This window comes from Takifugu flavidus, chromosome 20 (assembly GCF_003711565.1).
Source record: "Takifugu flavidus isolate HTHZ2018 chromosome 20, ASM371156v2, whole genome shotgun sequence".
Taxonomy (NCBI): Eukaryota; Metazoa; Chordata; class Actinopteri; order Tetraodontiformes; family Tetraodontidae; genus Takifugu; species Takifugu flavidus.
In genome coordinates, this window is record NC_079539.1 from 83,107 (window position 1) to 106,100 (window position 22,994).

The 22,994-nt window shown below is 53.0% G+C and overlaps 3 protein-coding genes and 1 pseudogene across 9 annotated transcripts; 2 read left to right on the plus strand and 2 right to left on the minus strand.

The window, feature by feature from the left end:
* Positions 1-464: 464 nt before the first annotated feature.
* jak2a (Janus kinase 2a) lies at positions 465-10,977 on the plus strand. 5 transcript variants are annotated; one of them, XM_057019674.1, is made up of 24 exons: positions 468-751; positions 3,243-3,510; positions 4,792-4,915; positions 5,003-5,123; positions 5,206-5,351; positions 5,577-5,865; positions 5,938-6,057; positions 6,137-6,294; positions 6,377-6,488; positions 6,559-6,745; positions 7,072-7,193; positions 7,374-7,508; positions 7,599-7,686; positions 7,769-7,896; positions 7,979-8,117; positions 8,187-8,338; positions 8,690-8,840; positions 8,896-9,029; positions 9,125-9,314; positions 9,499-9,623; positions 9,833-10,005; positions 10,122-10,239; positions 10,318-10,431; positions 10,502-10,977. In XM_057019674.1, the coding sequence occupies exons 2-24, from the start codon at positions 3,249-3,251 to the stop codon at positions 10,607-10,609; spliced, it is 3,396 nt and encodes a 1,131-aa protein (XP_056875654.1). In that variant the 5' UTR covers positions 468-751; positions 3,243-3,248; the 3' UTR covers positions 10,610-10,977. The 5 variants fall into 5 exon arrangements, 4 of the variants coding, with proteins under 4 accessions (XP_056875653.1, XP_056875654.1, XP_056875655.1 ...); XM_057019675.1 differs by having other exon boundaries at positions 5,947-6,057; XM_057019673.1 differs by having other exon boundaries at positions 465-746; positions 5,577-6,057.
* Positions 10,978-11,157: 180 nt separating this feature from the next.
* Positions 11,158-11,861, minus strand: rln1 (relaxin 1). Its single transcript, XM_057019693.1, has 2 exons — positions 11,453-11,861; positions 11,158-11,366 (listed from the first exon to the last, which is right to left on the minus strand). Exons 1-2 carry the CDS (start codon positions 11,640-11,642, stop codon positions 11,194-11,196), a joined length of 363 nt encoding a protein of 120 aa, XP_056875673.1. The 5' UTR covers positions 11,643-11,861; the 3' UTR covers positions 11,158-11,193.
* A 219-nt stretch (positions 11,862-12,080) lies between these two features.
* Positions 12,081-16,777, minus strand: plgrkt (plasminogen receptor, C-terminal lysine transmembrane protein). Of its 3 annotated transcripts, XM_057019691.1 has the most exons (6): positions 16,623-16,752; positions 16,269-16,359; positions 14,368-14,659; positions 12,838-13,030; positions 12,631-12,740; positions 12,081-12,562 (listed from the first exon to the last, which is right to left on the minus strand). In XM_057019691.1, the coding sequence occupies exons 4-6, from the start codon at positions 12,993-12,995 to the stop codon at positions 12,435-12,437; spliced, it is 396 nt and encodes a 131-aa protein (XP_056875671.1). In that variant the 5' UTR covers positions 12,996-13,030; positions 14,368-14,659; positions 16,269-16,359; positions 16,623-16,752; the 3' UTR covers positions 12,081-12,434. The 3 variants fall into 3 exon arrangements, with proteins under 3 accessions (XP_056875671.1, XP_056875670.1, XP_056875672.1); XM_057019690.1 differs by lacking the exon at positions 14,368-14,659 and having other exon boundaries at positions 12,838-12,968; positions 16,623-16,777; XM_057019692.1 differs by lacking the exons at positions 14,368-14,659; positions 16,623-16,752.
* A 2,202-nt stretch (positions 16,778-18,979) lies between these two features.
* LOC130517655 (butyrophilin subfamily 1 member A1-like) lies at positions 18,980-22,628 on the plus strand (annotated as a pseudogene).
* Positions 22,629-22,994: the final 366 nt, after the last annotated feature.

Consider the following 22,994-nt stretch of genomic DNA (forward strand, 5'->3'; position numbering starts at 1 on the left):
CTCGCCCATGGAAACCCATTCCATGAAGCTCTCTGCGTACTGTACGTGCGCGTCAGCATGACCCCTCTGTCAGTTTCCGCGGCCCACCGCGTCGTGGCTGAGTTGCTGTTGTTCCCAAACTCTTCCATTTTCTTATAATAAAGCCGACAGTCGACTTTGGAATAAACTTTACAGCTGGATTTGTTGCACAGGCGGCATCCTATGAGAGTTCCACGCTGGAAATCACTGAGCTCCTGAGAGCGCCCGTTCTTTCCCAAATGTTTGTAGAAACAGTTTCCAGGGCGTAAGTGCTTGGTTTTATACGCCTGTGGCCGGGCCACGTGATTAGGACACCTGATTCGGATCATTTGGATGGGTGGCTAAATACTTTTGGCAATATACTGTGGTAGTGTATTTCCGCCTCGGGCCAGGCGTCAGGCTCCGCCCCCTCCTCTGACGGGCGGCGCGTGCGGATGGATGAGTCAACCGAGGGGAGGCGGAGATTTCCGAATCCTCCCGAGCGTCGCGACGGCCAGACGCCGCGGAGCTGCCTCACAAATGGCGGAAACCTTGTCAAAAATTTCGGGATGAGAGATGAGAACAAGACGGAATGACGACGAAAAGGACTCCTGTCGCGTCGCTGCCTTTCGAGTTCCGGAGTTAGTCGCGGGCCGCCAGAGAGGACTCGGTGCCGGACCCCAAAAGAAGGAAAGCGAAGAACCGTGAGGCGAACCGGGCGGCCCGGGTCGGAGAGCACGCCGGACACAGTGAGGTTTGTTCGGCGTGTGTGCGGATGATGTGTGCGGTCCATCCGCTGTGACAGTTAGATCAGGAGATAACGGGAAACTGGCCCGAAGTTAGCAGCAGCAGGAAGTCAGAAAACACCTCGAATGGTCGTTAAGGCGAATTCTGACTCAAAGTTCGAAACTCGCTGACTTCAGCTCAAAACATCATTAAGAAAGTTGCCTTAGAAACCTCCCGCATATTTACCTTCTTTATCAGCATGTTGATGCCCCCAAATACCGAAAAAGTAGCCGAATAGTGTCAAAATACATTTTAAAAGTTTCTCATTGTGTTATAAAATCCCTAGTAAGGCTTAATTACATTGACAGGTTAGTCTTGATCAGTTTATTCCACATGGTAATAACTAAAGCATGTTAAACACATACAAAAGTCAGGATTTCTTTGTTTTAGCACTCATTTGTAATTAACCGTGTTGATTTATTAGGCTGCCTTTGCACCGTTTTGTCTTCCAGATTTAAGCCTCTGGTAACAAACTGTGACATTTACGGGGGGAAGTACATTATTTTGGCATTTATGGGTCACCTGCAGCGGTTTTTAGGCCTCACGCACAGATCAAAGCATTATTTGCTCATTTGTCTCACATCCCCCCCCATCTAATTTCCCCGTGAATGAGCCTGAACTGGGTGAACTGGGACGCGGCCCAGTGCTCGGCCCCCTTTTCTTGTTTTGGGTGAAAAGGTGAAGAGGCTGCACATCTGCGGTCGTCCTCTCGACCGTCGCCCCATTTGATGCAAACGAGAGCAAATCCTGGGGCAACGAGGCCCAGCTGGAAGCGTCGTCCGTTAGTTCGGTTGGATCCTCCGGCCCTGCTGCCGCTCCAGCTGCCTTGCTCAAGGGTGGCAGTGCCCTTCCATGTTGTGTGGGTTTGCTGGTTTGCCACGTTGACGCTGTGACGATGACCCGGGTGTTCTGGGAAGTGCTGAAATGTTGTTGGTTTGTCATGAAACCCTGCGGTGGTGTGAACTTCAACGTTCATTGGAACGCCGCTGCAACAGGCCCGGCTTCCTCGGAAAGGTGGGACCAAGGAGTGAGAGGGAGCCGAAGGGGAAATCATTTCTACACATGAATTTAGCTGGAAAAGCTGCTCATCACCCGGATCTTTGCCTCTAAACCCGACGGGTTTTTGTGCATCGCCGCGTGGACGTGAGCACGCCGCCCTGCCAGTGTGACCTTTAGACCCCGGCCTCCCGTCGGCCTGTTTGCTCACTTGAGTCAGCAGGTCCGGCCGACCTTCCCGCGCTCCGATCGAGCCTTCCGGCACAAAGGAAGCCTTTTCCAGAGAGTCGAACCCTGTAGGAGACCTTCGCCACGCCCCCGCTGCAGAAGGGGGTGGGAGCTTGTCCCGATGGCGTCTGCACATCTGCACATCGGCGCCGGAGCGGGATAACAAGGACCCGTCTCCGGACCGCCCCTGGTGGTCCGACGGATGGAGACAAACCCGTGGGCGCTTGGAGCTGGTGCTAACGAGCTGAGAAGAAGCAGGTCAGACAAGGAAAAGGGATGTTTGTGACACGAAGGCGTCAAAGCCTTTGACTGGGCTCGTCTGTTCAGGGATGGATTTGTTTTCTTTGGCTGATATTTAGTGGTTTCGGCGTCTTAAAAACACTGAATGGGTTTTATCTGCACGAATCTGTGCTGCAGCCTCATGATCAGGCCGAGGAGACAGGCGGCGTGCAGACCACCCTGTCACCTGACTGTGTGTGTGTGTGTGTGTGTGTGTGTGTGTGGTGTGTGTGTGTGTGGGGGGGGGGGGGGGGGGGGCATGCACACAGTGGAGATCGTTACTGCCTGTATATTCACGCTGAACTTTTGAACCGACGGCCATTTAAAAGGCTTCAGGTTGGTTAGTTCTGTTTTCAAAAGGCTTTCGAACTGATCCCAATCAAAAGGAGCGAAGGTCGGCTCGGCGAAGTGTCCACGCGGGACATCCGCGTCTGAAGCGGAGCACGAGAGCGACTGGCGCCGCTGATAGGCCCGACCGCCACCAGCAGCGGCGCCCAGATAAGAGCCGTGACGGCGCTGGTCCCAGCGTGTGCCTGTCTGCTGCCCGATAAACGTTTAGGGTGTGTGAAAACACACTCCTGCTGTGCTCCCAAGCATGCGCCGACGTGTCAGTAGGACGGGGGCCAGGGGCGTCACGAGGGGGTGAGACAGGTCCGTTTGTGAGACAGGTCAGCAACAACACACAGCTCCTGTTTGGCTGGAGGTGGTCAATTAAAATGTCATTCATTTCGGAACCTCCCAGTAATGCGCTGGCATTCCCTCTCTGGGTTTGATCATTATCAGCTGCTTGGCAGAGCTTCACAAATGGATTTAATATCTTGAATAACAGGATAGGGATGTGCACAACACCATGGTTCCCCCTCAAATATTTGAGCAGAGGAGCTGTTCCCACCCAAACCTTTCCTCTTCCTTCCTGCCCTTCCTGTGGGCTCTAACAGGTAGATGCTTGTTTCCAGGAGCTCATGGCCTGTATCCTGCTGCCAGACATGGACTCTGCCACCATCAGCCCCACAACTCCTCACAACGACGTCCTCCCTGCTCAGGAACTGGCCTCCACCCTCGAACCCAAGCAGGACCCCAGCGCCCCCTGCCTGACTGTTCACCTGTACCACCAGGTGAAGGACAGCGTTGGGGGTGGGGCCAAGGGCTCAGAGAGCACGCTGACCTTCCCAGCCGGCCAGTATGTGGCAGAGGAACTCTGCATCAATGCAGCCAAGGCCTGTGGTGAGTTCCAGGATCTCCACTTCTTCTTCTTGGTCTGTTGTTCAAAGGCTGAATATGAGTCAGCCTATCCAATGCTGTTGTTGCTGCTTCTTGCGCCTCTGCATTTATCCGTTCCACCAAAACATTCAGGAATTCCGTTACTCTTTGGCCCTTTCTGGAACGTTCTCCTGGGAGGCTGGTTCCTGTCATTCTCTGCTCTTCCCAGTGACATTCCCAGGGCCGTTGCTCTTCCTTGTTACAGGAGGGTTCTGGAATAAGTCCACTGTCATGTTCAGCTCCCTGATGACCCCACAGCTAATGAAGATGATGACGGACCTCATGTTTAGGGAGCAGGACGCAGTGTTTACTGGCGCCAGACCAATGAGCTCACAGCCAGCTTTGACCCGTTGACGGGACGTGTTTGAGGAGGCGGGTCGTCCTGAGGCGGTTACCTGGGATCGGACTGAAAAATGGATGAAACGTGCTTCAATCCTGTTTTCAGGGAAGTCGTAAAAGTATATTTAGCTTTTGTCAAATTCAAGGGCGGAGTGGATGAACTCCCAGAGGATCCGTCCGATCCAAGTTTTTGCAGGGACAAAGTCCCAGATAACTCAGCGGCACTAAATTTGGGCATATGAGAGGAACTCTGTGCTTGTCTAATACATGTTATTAGTGAAAAAGTGCACTGTTTCTGCCGGGATCAGGCGGGAAACACAAGATATCAACCAGACTTTAGAGATAATGGCTCCGATTATTTCAGGACAGAAATGACCCCAAATCCAGCAGCAAATGATGCCAAACTGAAAAGAATGATAAAAACATGGAAAGCTGGTCACCAAGAACCCGCTACGAGGCGTTGATCTTCGCTGTCTCTGTCAGGCGTTGAGGAAGTCGCGGACTGTCACGGCTGTTTCCTGTTTCACACGGCCTCTTCCATCTGATCCGGGGCCCACGCCGTCCCTCTGGGGACCTCGGTCTTTTCCTGGTGGCTCCTCGGAGCCCAACACCCTGTTCTCATCCTCTGTGCTTTGCACGTGCTCCTACGGGTTCCTGCTGTTCATCCAGTGGACGTGTGTAGTGATGCATGCCGGGCCTCCAGGTTCTGCATTGTTTTCACCACAGCTCCATTTCCGCTGTTGTGGTTGGGTGACTTCCTCTTCTCAACCTTCCTCCTCATTGGTTCACCGAATTAGGGCTTTTTTTTTGTCTGCTGGTGTTCCGCTTGGCTCCAGAGGCTGAAAACGCTGCAGTGCTCAGAGGAATGTTGGAAGAAGCGGCTCATTAACTGTCCTGTCTTTCCAGACATTGCTCCCATGTATGCTAACTTGTTCGCATTGTTGAGGGAGAGCGACCGGACGTGGGTCCCTCCCAATCACGTCTTTAAAGCCAGCCAGTCGGCCAGTGAGAACCTGCACTTCAGACTCAGGTACACCTACTGCACACTCCCTCTCTTTCGCCCCCAGAATCCTTTTTTATTTCAAATCCAAATCCTCCGGTCTCACTTCCTGTTCAGATACTATTTCCCAGGCTGGCACAACAACGGCAGTCTGCTGTATCCCCACCGTTACGGAACGTCCAAAGGGACAGAGACTCCCGTCATGGACGATTCCGTCATGGCCTACCTGTTCTTGCAGGTGAGTTTGTGCGACGGGCCTCCTCACCATCACTTCCCAGAGCGTCACGCTTCCAACCCTAACCCTAACCCACCTCCTGCAGTGGCGCAGCGACTTCCTGAATGGGCGCGTTAACGTGCCGGGCAGCCACGAGGCCCAGGAGGAGTGTCTGGGCATGGCGGTCCTGGACATAATGAGGCTGGCCAAGGAGACGAACCAATCACCTGTCAGCATCTGCAGCAGCACCAGGTGAGCTCGTGAAGCTCTCAGCCATCCGGAACCGGTGTCTGAGAGCTCCCAGTTGGGCTGCTGCATGTGTGGACGTGCACATGAGGGCAGCCTCTCCCTCATCTCCATACTTTCATTACGGTTCTGCCAGCTTGACGGGTTGTTCCTCCCCCTCGTTGACCGGGTCGCCGCTCACTCTCCCCTCCCTTATTTCTGCCTCTCTCTCCCCCCGAACGCCACCTCCAGCTACAAGACCTTCCTGCCCAGGGGCATGCAAGACCGAATCCAGGAGTACAACATGCTGACCCGGAAGAGGATCCGGTACCGCTTCTCCAAGTTCGTCCAGCAGTTCACCGAGTGCAAGGCCACCGTCACCAACCTCAAACTCAAGTACCTGATGAGTCTGGAGATGCTGCTGCCCTCGCTCTACTCCGAGCGCTTCCAGGTCGCTGACCTCTCCGCGCAGGAGGTCACCATCGTGGTCACGGGCAACGGCGGCATCCAGTGGTCAAAGGGGAGCGCGGAGGAGGTGGAGGTGAGGAGCCGGGCGACGGTCAGCCGTGGGGGGAGCTGCGGCGTCTTCACCCGCTGCCCTTTGTTGCTGCAGGAGCTGCAGACGTACTGCGACTTCCCCGAGGTGATCGACATCAGCGTCAAACAGGCCAGCGCGGAGGGCTCTGTGGAGAGCCGCGTCGTTACCATCACCAAGCAGGACAACGAGACGCTGGTACGCCGCGCTCAGGGCGTGTTTCTGCCGTGTTGGGTTGTGGTTCTGATCATCCCGTTTATCTCGCGTCGCCCCACAGGAGCTGGAGTTCAGCGCGCTCTCACAGGCTCTGTCCTTTGTGTCTCTGGTGGATGGATACTACCGGCTGGTGGCGGACGCCCACCACTACCTGTGCAAAGAGGTGGCCCCGCCCCGGCTGCTGGAGTGCCTGCAGAGCCGCTGTCACGGCCCGCTCTCGTGAGTAGGACCCCGCCGCGCCGCGCCCTCCTGCACCGCTGCGGATAAAAGAAGCAGAGCTCTTCTGTCCTTTTGAAAGCAGGATGGACTTCAGCCTCAGCAAGCTGCGCTGCGGCGGCAACTACCAGGGCCTGTTCATCCTCCACTGCAGCCCCAGAGACTACGACAAGTACTACCTGTCCTTCGTTGTGGGGGTAAGTGAGCATTTTACCGCTGTAACGGATCAGCCAGCGCCACAGCCGGGCCTTAACCGTTGCCTTCCAGCTCGAGGGCGCGCTGGACTATAAACACTGTCAGATCGTGAAGACGGAGGACGGCCAGTTCATCCTGAGCGGCGCCAAGAGGAGCTGCGGCTCCATCAGGGAACTCCTGCACTGCTACCAGAGGGAGGCGCTGCGCGCTGATGGCTACACCTTCCAGCTGAGCAGGTGTTGCCCCCCCAGCATGAAAGGTTAGCGTTTACATCCCGTAGAGGTCAGCGTAGAGGTCACCGCTGCAGGTCATCATCAGAAGATGTGTGACTGGTGTCCCAGGAGCTCTGGGTCCTGTCTGAACTCTCTTTACTCCCTTGTTCTGTGGTATCTACTGTTTATTGACAGATTATCTGACACTTGCTGCTGCAGCTAATTAGCCACCCTGGGTCCAGACGCTCTTCCCCAGACACACGTAGCAGCCAAACATCACCGCTCCGCTCTGTTCAACCCTGCAGACTCAGCTCAAGCTCCTTTTCTCTTGTGGCTTTTGTGGTTTCTCACCCTGGTTCTTTAATTGGCTCAGATAAATCCAACCTGCTGGTGTGCAGAAACAACCAAGGAGCAGAAGTGTCGCTGCCTCCGTCCCTGCACACGCACATCAGCCAGATGGTTTTCCATAAGATCCGAAGAGAAGACCTGGTGCTGGTAGGAAAGCCTTTAAACCTCGAGAACGTCTCACATCTTTTGCCATTTGCTGACGTCTCTCACCTGGAAACCACCGCAGCCGCCGTTTCACCTGTTACACACGATGTCGTCATCTTATAAACACACACTCCACTTCCTGTCCAAAACCAGCGTTTCAAAACGAGCGTAAATCCTCTTTAGAACGAGAGTCTGGGCCAAGGAACCTTCACCAAGATCTTCCGCGGCGTGAGGAAGGAGATGGGGGACTACGGGGAGGTGCACCAGATGGACGTGGTGGTAAAGATCCTGGACAAGACGTATCGCAACTTTTCCGAGGTGAGTGTGCGGAGTGTGTGTGTCAGTGATGACAAAAAGCTGCGTGTCTTTGGGTTTAGAGAGAAACGGGATGTTTTCCTCCACTCTTAGTCATTCTATGAGGCTGCCAGTATGATGAGCCAGATCACCTACAAGCACTTGCTCCTCAGCTATGGTGTGTGCGTTTGTGGTGATGAGAGTGAGTCTACACACACACACACACACATGTACGTGACCAAACATGCTTGTGACTACCGCTGACTTCATCTTCCTCCTCCCAGACATGATGGTGCAGGAGTACGGTAAGTTTGGCTCCCTCGACACCTACCTGAAGAAGAACAAGAGCCGTGTGAACATCACCTGGAAGCTGGAGGTGGCCAAGCAGCTGTCCTGGGCCATGCACTACCTGGTACCACCCCGCCGCCTTTGGCCCGAAAGGAAGGAAGAGAGACGCACGGGATTGATAACTGTGTGTGCTTCTGGACCCGCAGGAGGACAAGAACCTCGTTCACGGGAAGGTTTGTGCCAAGAACGTCCTCCTGATCCGAGAGGAGGATCGGACAACGGGGAGCCTGCCCTTCATCAAGCTGAGTGACCCGGGCATCAGCGTGGGCGTGCTGCCCCGAGAAAGTGAGCGTGGCGAACGAGTCACCCTCAGCACGGCGTGAAGGCGCATCCCTGAGCGTTTCCCCCTCTCAGTTCTAGTGGACCACATCCCCTGGGTGCCCCCCGAGTGCATCGACAACCCCCAGAACCTGAGCCTGGCCGCGGACAAGTGGAGCTTCGGGACCACGCTGTGGGAGATCTGCAGCAGCGGAGACAAGCCGCTCAGCACGTTGGACAGCTCCAAGGTGGTGGAAACCAAAATGTGTGCAGAGAAATGTGCAGTTAGCCCTCAAAATTGGATCAGGGGCAGTTGTTTGGCTCCATTTTACCCAGCCAGACACTTGTTTGGCACAAAGTAGGTCAATGAAACCTCGTTTGTTTGGTTTTATGAGCTTATTTGGACCTAAAGTGCTTCAGGTGAAGTGGTTTTAAAATGATCTACAGCATCATAAATAGCTCAAGCACATGAAAGCGGGCGATAATAATGGACGAGCCTCCTCTGGGGGCCAATAAGGCTCAATTATCCAATTATCTTTCAAAGCTAAGCTAATTCCCTGCTAGCAGACTCTCGTTTTGACCCTTTTCTCCCCTCACAGAAGCGCTTGTTTTATGAGGACCGGCACCAGCTGCCGGCTCCTAAATGGACCGAGCTGGCCAACCTGATCAACAGCTGCATGGACTACGAGCCGTCGCACCGGCCCTCCTTCAAAGCCATCATCAGAGACCTCAACAGCCTCTTCACACCAGGTAACCAAAGGCAGCTTCAAGCTTCTGGGGCTTCAGGTGACGTTTGGCTTTGCAGACTACGAGCTGCTGGTGGAGAGCGACATGGTTCCCAACAGAACCAAAGGCTCTGGCTTCCCGTGGGCGTCGGAGAACCGGGAACCCACCCAGTTCGAGGAGAGACACCTCATCTTCATCAAGCAGTTGGGAAAGGTGAGATCGTCGGACACACGGCGCTCGGGGGGTTTAGCATAAAGCTAGCGTTGTGCCGTGCATCACGCCGCTGTCGCGCCCCTCCCCCACGACAGGGAAACTTCGGCAGCGTGGAGATGTGCAGGTACGACCCTCTGCAGGACAGCACCGGCGAGGTGGTGGCGGTGAAGAAGCTGCAGCACAGCACGGCCGAGCACCTGCGAGACTTCGAGCGGGAAATCGAGATCCTCAAATCGCTCCACCACGAGAACATTGTCAAATACAAAGGAGTGTGCTACAGCGCGGGTACGAACACGCACTTTCACATCCACGTTATCGGAACGTGACCGATTAGCTGAGAATAACGAGTTTCCTGCTGTTAAGCGAGTTTGCGGAGCCAAGCGTCTCCTTTAGCCTGAAACGCTCTCTGATCCGATTCTGCGTCGGGCGCCTGGCACAGACGATCACGCACGAGCCTTTCTGTCTCCAGGACGGAGGAACCTGCGCCTCATCATGGAGTACCTGCCCTACGGCAGCCTGAGAGATTACCTCATCAAGCACAGGGAGCACTTCCAACCCGCCAAGCTGCTGCTCTACGCCTCGCAGATCTGCAAGGTAGCGTGTGGATGCGGAGCAGGCGAACCTGCTGGATTTAGCTTTAAGACTTGTGTAGGAAGGTGGATAATAGGAGGGAGCTCATTTAAAGGGCAGCGGCGCCCCCTGCTGGCCAACAGCGGCGCAGCTATTTAACTCGTTTAAATCCATCAGGAGTTTTTAATTGCAGCCTGGACTCGGTCATACGCACGTGCCCGCTCTCTCTCCAGGGGATGGACTACCTGGCAGGGAAGCGGTACATCCACCGAGACCTGGCCACCCGGAACATCCTCGTGGAGAGCGAGATGAGGGTGAAAATCGGCGATTTCGGCCTGACCAAGGTGCTGCCGCAGGATAAGGAGTATTACACAGTGAGGGAACCGGGAGAGAGCCCCATCTTCTGGTGAGAACCGTGCGCTGCATCTGCTGCGTGTGCGGCGCCTTCGCCACGCCACGCCCCGCCCCTCCACGCCTTCGCCCCGCCCCTCCACGCCCACGAGCCGCTCTGCTGTGTTGCAGGTACGCGCCAGAGTCCCTCACAGAGAGCAAGTTCTCCGTGGCCTCGGACGTGTGGAGCTTCGGCGTCGTCCTCTACGAACTCTTCACGTACAGCGACAAGACCTGCAGCCCGCCGGCGGTACGGACCCGTGCTCGTTTAATAACCCCGCCCCCCCCCCCCCCAGCAGCGCTCACCAGTAACTCTGTCGGGCTTTAGGTGTTCATGGAGAAGATGGGGAAGGAGAAACAGGGCCAGATGATCGTCTACCACCTGATAGACCTGCTGAAACAGGGCTACAGGCTGCCTGCTCCGGACAGCTGCCCAGCAGAGGTCGGCGACCTCAGCAGGACCCACGGTGGGTTATCAGCTCTCCTTATCTGACCCCTCTCACTTCCTTTAGATCTACACCATCATGATGGAATGCTGGAGCAGCAACCTGGGGCTGCGACCCTCCTTCAACTCCTTGATGCACCGCGTGGAGGCCGTCCGCGGCAGCCTGGACAGATGAGCCGGAGGAGCGTGAGCGGCAGCTTCCGACCAACGCAGCGACGTGATTGGTCACTCTGAGCCTTATAGCCCCGCCCACACGAGCTCATCCTGGCTCCAGAACTCCGCAGCCGCGTCGACTTTCCATCGATTTCCATCGTTTTTAGACGACAAACGAGTGCCCGTTAATCTGAAACCAGCTCCAGGAACGTTTATTCTTCTGTGTAATTAACTGTATATAAACTTTGTACTTCCCCTGAGTAATAACAGGGTTTTATTTTCTACAGCAAAAGTTGCTTATTTAAGGATGACTTGAAGATTGCAATGGAATTTTTTTTTTTACTGAATGTTTCTTCAAAATGTATAAAATAAACATTGACGCTTGCGAAACGTGTGATTTATGTGGGGTCGGAACCAACAACTTTAGCTTCTCTTTCCCTTTTCTTCACAATTCCGAGATTTGATTTCAGCAAATACGGACTTCCCCCCCTTTAATCACGCTGAGGAAACCTCAATTTCTTCCCCTTTTGTGAAGCTGCTTTGATCATCAATGAGGCTCTGAGTGCGACATACAAAGGAAAAGCATCTTTTATTTCACCCCCCCCCTCAGCACAGTCGGCCGATGTCGTTCTTGGTGCAGCCCTGGCTGCAGCACTTCCCCGCCACCCCCAGGGAAAAGTTCCTCTTCTTCCTGTCGGGCCTGTAGACGGCCAGGAGGTCGTCCAGGGAGGAGCCGAGGGAGCCGCGCTCGTCTCTGACGGGCGTCCACGGGAGGGAACCTGCAGCAGGAGAACCGGTTCAGCAACGACCAGCTCAGCTTCAACAAAGCCCCGAAACGGCGGCGGCAGCGGCGTGAAAAACTCACCAAACTCGGCGGAGCGGCGCCACCGGGAGCCCCCGCAGGTGAAAATGACGGCTCTGATGAACTCCCGCCCGCACAGCTTGACGCCGTAGTCCCGCGGAATGATGAGGCTGCTCATCAGGTCGGCCCCCACGCGGCCGCAGATGGAGCCGCCACACAGCAGAGCCACGGCCAGCGTCACCCTCCACAGCATCCTCGCGGCCACACCCGCTTCCCTCGGCACAGGCGGCGACGGCGGCGGCGTTGAGGCGGGTCAGCGGAGCTCCGGCGTCCTGCTCCGATGCTCTCGTTCCTCTTCAAGTTGCCCAAGTTGCTTCCTGCCGTCCGTCTGGGCTTGGACAGCAGACTCTGGTGTCTTCGGCTCGCGCTCGCCGTGGTCTTAACCCCGACCCCCCTCCCCTCGCACCCCCCCCCCCCCCCACACGCGTGTGCGAGACGGATGGACGATTGTGACGTTATTAGCGTGTTAGCAGGGGACGTTCGTGTGAGGAGCTGATTGTTCCCATTACTCACACGCTGGTCCAAAGTGGCCGTTTGACGTCACAAAAGATGTTTGGAGGAGACGAAAAAAAAATTGTCAGATTTATTTTTTGGAGCAGGAAAAATGCGTTTTTTTTTCCTGTTCACGCCGGCTGTTTTCCTCCGAACGGAGGCAACGGCGTCCTCAGCAGGACAAATGTTTAGAGACATGAAAAATGAGGCAGAAGTAGGAAAACAAGGATGAATGAGGCGCAGCCCCTCTGGCGCCCCCTATTGGCCGCCCACTCTAATATAGCATAGAATAGGCTCCGCCTCCTCCCCGTTTAATTAGAGACGCTATGAATGAGTTTTTGGTTCTGGAGGCGGTTCGTATATCATCTAGATTATTTAGATTATGATACACAATCTTCACAATAATTTTATAGAACAAAGCAGCACCAAACAAACGACGTTTGAACCTTTAGTTCGTGATCATGAATCGGCAGAATTACTCCGAATCGGCGGCTCACTTATCCAAAATGGCGGCGAGGCTGCTCCGAGCGCGGCGGTCCTTCTCGATGCTGTCGAACGTGGGTATCCCGTGAGGCACCTCCAGGCGGCTCCGCTCGGACGCCATTATGCTCTCCGCTTCCCCTAAAGGTGCACAGGCAGCAACATTTGGAAACTGCGCCTCGACGCGGCGGTCGGCGGCGTGGTCGCACCTCTCACGCGATGCATCAACGTCCCGTAGGCGGCGTCCACCTGGTAGATCAGGATGAACCCCAGAGGGAGGAGCGGCGCCACGAGGATCGGCCTCTTTCTCTTCATGGCGCTGGAGAAGAAGAACTTTCCTCAGAATGCGCAGAGCCACACGCCGTCGCGAGGGGGCGTGGCCATGCGGCGGAGCTCACAGGGACGCCAACACTCACCCGGCGGTGAGCCCGAAGGCCGCCACGGCGAAGAACGTGCCGAAGTACTTGAGGAACTCTCTGGACCAGGCGAGCTGCATGGCCGCCTGCCGCTCCCTCATCTGGTTCTGCATCAGGATCTGACGCTCCAGCTGCAGGGAAAACCGCTCCGTTACCATGTGACAAACGCTGCTCGCCACGGGGGCGCCGTTTCCTGCCGAAACGCCAAACAAGACGAGAGAAACCACCTGGTGGAGATCAAAGCAGATCTAAAGAAGCGCGCCATTAAGCTCGTCGGCCGTTCCGACCCTCTGACATCTGCCGAGCGACGACTAAAAAGCTTTTTTCTCCCCGTGTCAACGCGTCAACGCTCATTTCCACTTAACGAGACGCCGGCGATGAAGATTGGACAAAAGCGACAGTTTAACGAGTCGTGCTTCGTAACTTTCTGCCCGAACAATAAAAACCATTTAAAGTTCTGAACAGCCGTTAATGACAGCGGCTAACGGGTGCTTAGAATACATCAAAGAGGTGGCGAAAGATCAAAGAAAGAGGAGCCGATTTTGTGTCTTCGAGTAAAACGACTTAATTGGTTCAATTACCGACACATCGGCGCCACTGTCAACACACCTTTTACAGGTAACAACAACAACAACAACACAAGTGTCGGCGGCCCCCCACTGAGCAGGTCAGCCTCGTTTGCTTCGTGTCAACATATAACGACTTTTCGTGGTCACGCAGGATGACCAAGCGATGATCCCGACCTTCCTCGGGGCCCCGATGAGCAACCGGGGCAAATTGCTCCTTAAATCCACAACAATTTCATCCGAGGGCCGAGAGGCCGCCATCGCAATCCGATTCTGTGGTCATTAGCGGTGGCTAACGGTGAAACTGGTCTATTTCTCATTGTGACGCAGAGTCGGAGTGGTGATGCTAACAACCGAGCTAGCTACGCTAACGTTCTGTTGGATCATTGGACGGAATCGTCAGCGCCCACCAGAGTCGGAACATTAAAATAACTTTAGGTTCTGTAACCTACGTGACGACGGCAACTTTAGCATTTAAGTTTAGCCACATTTAATGAAGCATGAGTCAGTCATTAAGTGGGGTTAAAGCGTAATTAAGGTTCAGTTCAGACGTCAACAGCAGCTAAAGCACTTGCTAATCAACCCTGGGATCTAAAAGGATCGTTAAGATGATGTCGTTTAATCACCACCCCGAATTGTTTTTATAGAAAAATCAACAAAAAGGATCTGAAGCTAATTTATGCCTGAGTCCAGGTGAGCCGCGAACTGGTCGCGACCCAAACAGAAACTGGTTGGACTGGTGTGAAATTCCCAAACGTTCCAGGTAAATTTTGTGGGAACGAGGAAGCCAAAAGCTTCACAAAGACTCGGGAAGGTTGAGGAGTTCCGGTGTTTCAGTAATCAGCGGGTTGAAGGTCTAATTTCAGGTTGTGCTCAGCTAAATTAGCGCTGAACGCCAGGAGGTCCAGACTGAAACAGGAATCAAGCGCTGCCGACGGGGTTAATCAGCTGACGAGTTAATTACCTTTTATCCTGAGAGTGAAAGGGTGCAGAAATCACCAGCAGCTCCGAAAATTGAGAGAATACCTTAACTCTCGTGATGTCATCGCGCCCAGGAAACAGGAAGTAGGGACAACCCGATGACTTCACCGGCGAAATAGCCGTCGCTCATCAGCCAGTGCTTCTGGAATATCAGGTTAGCCAAGGCAGCTAACGGGTCACATGACCCACCATCGCCACGGCGGCTTCCAGGTAACTCGGGTCGCCGTTTCGTTACGCCGAGTTTGATCTCGTCAGAAACAGGTGACAAAAGCGACCTGAAATCAATCGGTGGCGTCTAACGAGCGAGCGGCTGACGGGAAGCGGCAGGAAAGGGGAAGTGAAAAGAGAAACGAGGCGCGACGGCTTCGCCCCAAAGGTGTCGGCGAGAAACCCACTGACCTTCTCTAAAGGCTGCGAGGTGAACGCGCAGGTGACCCACAGTCGGGAAAATGACTCACCCCCCCGAAAGCCCCAGTTTGACCACAGACGGGCCGGTTTGGTTAGCGTCTTTGTTTACGTTTACGGGATTAAAATCTCGATTCTGAGCGCCGCAGAGAAGGACGGCGTCAGGAAATACACCAAACTGTGACCAAAGAGACTCATCTGCAGACATTTTAAACAACATCTGTCTGGGGTCCCTCAGGGCTCCGTCCTTGGCCCCTTGGCAACATGCTAGCCTGGTAGCATCTCTCGTTCACGCCAACACGGCGGCCACAGCGTAGCATCCAGGCGCCACTCAGACCCATCAGGAGGATCCGGGAGGACCTCAATGGCAGCACGGCCCCGTTATTAGCGGGAAGGTTGCTAGCGTCATTTATCTTTACATTTATCGGGCTTCTTAACAAACGTCACGGACGCCGCGACGCGTTAATTGAGAGGACAATTATCCCTGATTGATGTGACTTGAGAACGATGGGAAGCAATTATGGCTGACGTCTTAATGTGAGGCCGACGGCGGCCGCTCCGCCGCCCGGGTCCATCAACTCACGCAGACGGGGAAAAACAACGGAGGAAATGGAAAACGGGTGCCAGCGACGGCGACCGCCGGAATTATGGCCTTCATTAAAAATAATAATAAGCTGGAAGCTGATAGCGGGAGATGAGGCGCCGGGGGTCAGATTGAATAAATACGGCGTAGATTTCTGCAAAATTCGCCACAGCGGAACACAAATGATGGTTTCCAGGGCGCAGAAGCCACACGGCGCCTCCGGTGAGGCGCGCACGTCGGCGCCGCGCACGTTTCCAGAAAATTACAGAGGCGACGACAAAGCGAGCTGCTCGGGAAAAGGGCGCTAATGTCATTGGTGTTATGACGCTCACACGTTCCAGCTGCTGCTCGGCAGCTCACGGGCACTTACACACACACACAGCCACCCACACACCCCCCCCCCCACACACACACACACACACACACCCCCACACACACACACACCCCCACACACGACTGTTTTACTGTCTGGATTTCTGACTACAGTCAAACTGTCGTTCCGATCCGAGAGCCGATATCCTGATGCCTTAATGCTCCACACAGGTGTGACGTATCGCCTCTCGTCCCTCCTCAGGTGTACGACCACACAGGAAATCCAAACATAACGGCGTCTGCGTGCGACGTCTGAATAATCAGATCGGAATGTGGCAGCGGCAGAAAGGTGGAGGCAGCTGCTGCTAATCTGATCTATGTAATTAGCTTTGGAGCTGACGACCTTCTGCAATAATGTTGGTGATTTTGCTCAGAACAGTGTTGATATTAAAGTTAACATGCATGTTTGATCAGAGAATTGCTTATGCCAAAGCTAGAAAGTAATATTATACCTGAAAGTAACATTTCCAAAGGTGAACAGGGGGCAGGGGGATGAATAAATAGGCTGTTTTCCATTCACTCACCTGCAACCTTGAATTGTGCAGCATAAACTCTTGCTGCCTTCTCAGGTTTGCATCCATAGATTTAGACATGAAAAACCCCATGTTGGTGTTCCTGCCAGGAAAAGGGTATGAAAAGATTAATATTTAATACACTAATGCCAAGGTTTGCTAAATATAAGCATTGCAGTGTTCTCTCATTTAATAACTGGATGCTAAAACTGTTTAAAACCTTTAATTATGTTTAATGATGCAGATGCTACTGTCATGGTAATTAGTTAGCAGTTAACTTGTGTTTTACCACTTATGCTAATTATCCCTTTCAACTTTGATCGGGAAATTAGAAAAAAAACATTTAAAAATGTAGACTTTACAAACCTAACGCGTGGGCGGTGGCAAATAATCTGTACAATACAAGTTTCTCGAAGGCTCAAGGACACGTTTATGTCAAATTCTGATCAAAACAAACGATTGCGGGCATTTACTTCCTGGTTGAGGCTGCGATTTCTTCTTCGTTACTTATCCGGGGGTAAGTTTTGTGTCGTTAGTTGTTGTTAGCGCCACCCTTCGCTCCGGAGGGTGAATTAAACGGCAAAAAGCCTGAAGAAAATACCTCTTTGTAGAATTATTTTTTATAAATTGCACAGTGAAATAAAATAGTAGCTTAAATAGAGAGGATCTGTGATCTCTTTCAGAAGTTCGCTGATGACACAGCCATCGTTGGATGTATCAGAGACGACGAAGAGGAGGAGTACCGGTGCCTGGTGAGGGACTTTGTTGCCTGGTGCCACAACAACGGCCTGCAGCTCAACACCTCCAAAACTAAAGAACTGGTCATTGACTTTGGGAGGGACCGACCGAGACCTAGACCAGTTCAGATAGGAACGGAGGAGGTGGAGGGCGTGCAGACCTACAAATATCTTGGGCTGTGGCTGGACAACAGGCTGGACTGGACAAGCAACACGAGGCAGCTGTACAAGAAGACCCAGAGCAGGATGTACTTCCTGAGGAGACTCGGATCCTTCAACATCTGCAGGAAACTCCTCTGGATGTTCTACCAGTCTGTGGTCGCCAGCGTCCTGTCCTACGCTGTGGTGTGCTGGGGGGGGGGAGTGCGACAAAAGCGGACCTCTCCAGGCTGGAGAAGCTGATCAGCCAGAGGCTGCGCCTCCCCAAGTTCAGGACCAACAGACTGGGGAACTCATTCATCCCCCGAGCCATCAGGCTGTTCAACAGAAGGACTGGAACATTTTTATAGTTTTATATTTATATTCATATTCTATTTTTAATTTATTCTATTTTATCTCTTATTTTATTATATTTTTATTATCTTTAATAGGTTTAATGGGGTGTAATGGTGGGAAATGTTGTACAGTGCTGTACGTTTCTTTGGAGATGCTAATTTCCCTGATGGACACCCCCTAAAGGGATCAATAAAGCACTCTTGAATCTTGAATCTCTGACCTTATAACGCCAGTTATTTACGGTAGATTTCTGAACATTAACGCTGTATCATGTGTCCTGTCTGACTCACGTGTTTCTCAGTCATTTTAGGTGTTTTATTCAGTGAGAGCTGCCCAACACCAGCTTTTGCACCGTACTTTCTGTTTCCTCCGAGCACAGCTCTCATCTATACACTTTCTAGAAGAAAGAGAATTTTTAACTCGACTGACTGGAAGCTTATTCCTCTTTCTTGTGTCATCACCACCTCGATGTTGTCACTCTGGTCTGATTCCTCTGTTTCCTCGGTATAATGACATTTTTACGTCTTAAAGTGTGGCTGACTTCTTGGTTTTGTTCGTTAAATGTGATGTTCATGATGCTGGAGGAGAAATGGTCCCTTCGCAGTGATTATGGGCCAAGCAGCCGAAACATTAGAAACATTAGAAATCAGAAATATTATCGCACATTTATCTGAATGGGTCAGAGTTCTGGACTTCTCTGACCCAAACAATCGACCACATTCTGTGTTCTGGAGAAGCCGCCATCATCTGGAACATCCTCTGATGGTTTGAAATCCTCATTGGAAGCTGCTTTTGGTTGTGTTCTGACCAGCTCGGAACCGAGACCGAAACCCGTTCTGCTTCAGCGACCCACATCAAGCCAAACTGAGCCTCTATCCCCAGCATCGCATCTCACTGACTCACATGTTGCCCGTTTATTGCCATGTCAGAACAAAACTCCTGATTGAGGTTTGTCACACTCTTATCAACAATGACATCATCACGTGATCCAAACCGGGGTGAAATTCTGACTCATCTTGTCCCACAAACTTTTTAGCCATGTCAGGGTTGGAGTTTCCAGCGGACAGAAACCTCCAGTTTAAGTCGGAACAATAAATAAACCACCGATCTACCTGGATCGGATCAACATAAAATAACCGAATCAGCCCTCACCTGCCGCTGGAAAGTCCACCTGGAACCTCCAGCTGGCACCTGAGGGATGGACAATCACCTGTTTTTAATGACGCTGCAGCGCCAATACTTCCTGTTTCCGGTGCCAGATAACAAACAATCTGATCCTCTGAAATGATTAATGTCCTATTTAGATGTTGCGTTTGCGTTTTAGGGGTTTCGGGAGTTTCTGTGATCGCGGAATATTATTTATTTTCTGATAATTCCTCCTTTAATTACAGCAAACAATCGCCGCGAGATCATTTATGCTCATCACAAGCCGTCTAATTACCGCATTTGACCGCCAAAAAAAAACACGCTGTCACGCTCAGCTGTTCGTAAGTCACGTATGAGATGGGCGGTCCTGTCTCGCGCTAAAACGCTGCTGCGCGAGGTGAGAGGCTCATCGACTGCTCAAGTCCTGGAAGGAACATACGGCGTTATTTACTGACCAATGCAGGTAGGAGCGCTGCTTCACCCCTCAGGGTTCGGTCGGTCTCGGGGGCAATTAAGAACAATATCCGCTCTGACGATTCTCAGCCATCTGGCAATTAAAAAGGAACGTTTTCCAACAGTTAAAGAGCATAGAAGCGTCCGAAATGACACGTTTTAAAGTGTCACAGCCTGAAACAAAGGAGATTTTACTAGATTTTATTTTTTCCTGAATTTTGAATAGAAAAAAGTTTTGTTTTTTTTGGCGGTTATTCTTTGTATATTTAATAGTTTATCTGATCTTTTTATTTGTCACCAAAGCAGATTTTTAGTAAATTTCTCATCAGTCTGTTGGTTTAAAACATGAAATCAGAGGGTGAAAAATGTGACGCTTCAATCCGTTTCTAAAAATGCAAAGAGGATCTTTTATTGAGATGATTCAGAGTCACAGCCAGACCCGAACAAGGAGGTTCTGCGTTGTCTATAAACAGGTTAGTTCCAGTCAAAGGAAGTTCTGCTGACTTAGAATGAGGAAAACATGTGACAAGCTCACATAAAAAGTTTTCAATTGAGCAATAAAGTCAAGTGCATCCTGGACTTGAAGGGTTTGAATCAGGAACGACTCTGGTCTGTCTCGCAGGTCTTCATGGACTGGATCCGAGCTGTGGTGGTTCTGCAGGTCCTGATTCAACCGTGTCTTTCAGGTACACGTCAAACACAGAAAACCAGGTCCCCCGAGAACAGCCTGAAACTGATCCAGATCTGGTTGCGTCTCGTTTCAGCCCTGTTCACCGTCGAGGCTGAGCAGGTCCAGTACCAGTCAGAGTTCGGGGGGGACGTGGTGCTGGGCTGCAGGTTTGGGCTGCAGCCCGGTCTGTCCGTCTCTGCCTCCAACCTAACGGTGACATGGTACTGGATCTCCTCCTACTCCAGCAGGGAGGTGTACCAGCTGGATAACTGGGTGGAGCAGCTGGCGCACCAGGACCCGGTCTACCTGGGCCGGGCCACGCTGCTCAAGGAGGAGCTGAAGAACAACTGGGCCAAGTTGAAGGTACCGGGACCGGGACGCGCCTCCAGCGTTAGAGTCCAGGTCATTTTGTTCTGGAGCGAGCCAACAGATTCTGTTCTCTGGGTAATCTCACCAGATCTCCGACCTCAGGATCAGCGACTCCGGGACCTACCAGTGTCTGGTCCAGATCGGACAAGAAGCCGACTACAAGGAGGTCCTCTTGTCGGTCACAGGTGATGACCCGGTCTCGGTTCTTTCTCAAATGTGGTCATTTCTGGTCAAGTTTCAGCAATAATGAAACCAAAACAAAGATGTTGCCCAACGTGGATCTTCCTGGAACTGCTGCTCTTCTCTTTGGCACCAGAAACTCGTATCTAAACTGTCGTGACCTCTGACCCCTCAGCGCCATACAAGACCGTGACCAAGCGCCTCCAGAAGGTCGACGGCGGCGACGAGGCGCTGCTGACCTGCCAGGCCGACGGCTACCCCGAGCCTTCCGTCCAGTGGTGGGACGGACACGGGCGCCCGGTCAACGCCACCACCGCCGTCGCCCCCACGCCGCAGCAGCTCTTCGCAGTCACCAGCGAGATCCGCGTGCGTTTCCCTGACGACAACAACTACACCTGCATCTTCGGCGGCGGATATTCCGCCACCTTCCTCCTCGCAGGTGATTCATCTACTCGCCTCCCGCGCGTCCTGTTTGTGAGGTTGATGGAGGAGGCGGGACGCCATCTTGGTGCTTCCGTCAGTGGGAGGAGGAAGCAGGCAGCCGCCGCCGGTATATTTGGTTATTTCCATGCCGGCGACCACGAGTGCTGACTGGGTGCGTTTGTTCTCCCCACAGACGAGCTGCACTCAACACCTCCCGCTCTCAACGCCGCCCTCTTCGTGGCGCTGGGCTTCGTGGTGACGCTGACCCTCCTCCTGGTGGCGTTCCTGTACCGCCGCAGGAAAGGTGACCGCTCCCAAACACGGACGCAAACACCTCGTTCTGATCGGCGGGTTGCTTCTGCGGGCGGCTGCAGCTTGTGGGGAGATGTGAGAGAGAAAAAGAAGAAGTTCTTCAGTTGAATTGTGGGGACTTTATCGGCGAGACGCGTGTTCTCTTGTTAGCATGACTCAGCGGCTCGGCCGCTTCAGCTGCTGGGAACACCCGCCGTTCGTGTGAAAAAGGGAAATCGAGGGTGTTTGACCGCACCCGGGTGATTTCTCTTCACCTCCGGCACGTGATGGTCTCGGGCTCTGGAACCCACCTGTTTGGGCTCCCTCCTGGCTCCGCCCCCCTCTCTCACAGTTAATTAACGTGAACGGATTTTTAAATGTCGGGTCTCTCGAGGCCGCTTCCTAAACTGCCGATAGAAACCAAACCCTGCTCCCCCATCAGAGGTCCGTCGCTGATGCTAACGCTAACGCTTTCTGTCGTCAGGTCAAGGATTTAACCGGGGAAACGATGAAGAGAAAAGGATTTTTAACGAGGGTAAGTCGCCGACGCTCCGTCCACGTGCACCTATCGGTTATGGGTGATGCTGATCTGGCTCGTCCGTAGGCGTCGTGGAGGAAACTCTGAGGGCGTCGTGGAGCGTGCGTTCTGCTAATCTCAGCGAGGACGAGAAGCTTCACATTCACACCTTCGTCACGGAAACGCTGCCGCGGAGGCTTCAGAATAAGTGAGTCACAAACACGCTAAAGGTGAAGGTTCAGTCCTCTCAGGAGCCAGGTGTGACACCAAAACAGCATAAGCTGCTTTATCAGCAACCAGGAAGTCAGTAAAGCCCACAACAGGAAGTAGTTAGGTCTGATTTATTCTGCTGTGTGTCCGTCAGTCGGGGTCAGCCGGTCGGTCTGCAAGCTCTGGTGCCAGAACCAGGACAGACCCTGTTCCTGGAGGGACCGCCGGGGAGCGGGAAGACGACCGTAGCCAATTCCTGGCCTTCTCCCGGGCCGCGGGGTCCTCGAACGCCCCGTCCGGTGCCATCGACCTCAGCGGCGTCCACCTTGTGGTTCATCTGGACTGCAGCAAGGTCAAAGGTCACCTGCTGCAAGAAGTAACCCGACTGCTTTCTGCGGAGGAAAAGGTTCCGATGGAGGAGGAGCTGAGGGCGGCGCTGGCCGGGTCCAGTGAGGTTCTGCTGCTGCTGGACGGCTACAGAGAGGGGAACCAGGTCTTTGATGAGTCCCTGAAGAGGTTCCTGCGGGACAGGTCGGGATGCCGGGTCCTGATCATGGCCTGTCCGGGACAGTGCCGTGCGCTCAAGGACACGTGCACGAGCGCAGGCGTGCTGCGGCTCCACGGCACCAGCTGACCTTCCATTGCTGACCCGAGAGACTTCCTGAGCTTTAATTTAAGAGTTGTCTTCTCCAGTTTACCAGCTAAATATTGCTGACGCTTCGCTAACAGGTGTTTCTCTTTCATGTTCAACTAAAAGAAACAGGAAGCGAGTCCGTGCGACTGCTGCCAACATTTCAGCCACTATAGACTTTATTTCCTGGTGTTTTATCACCCATCTGATGTGATTAAAATAATCCTTTTCTATGAAAACGCACCACAAACGCCACATGTTAAGTTTCTATTACAGAGTGTGAACACAATATGTAGAATTCTTAGTAAGTAAATGACTCAGGGCACAGTTCTGGTGTCGGCAAACATCCACAGACCGATAAATAACTTCCCTTCAGCGAGATTCTGACTCAGGCTTTACTGGCAGCATGTGCTGTAATCCTGTGGATTACCGCCACGACGGAGGGAAATACCAACTTTATCGCTCAGCAAAGCCGTAAAACAAAGTCGGGATGAGCGTATTACAGCTCAAACTGGTTTTATTACCTCATTCTGGACTCGATCCCGCATGTTTTTGTTCACTGAAGGAACATTTAAACATTGACGCGAGTCCCCCCCGCCCATGAGAAATGGATCAT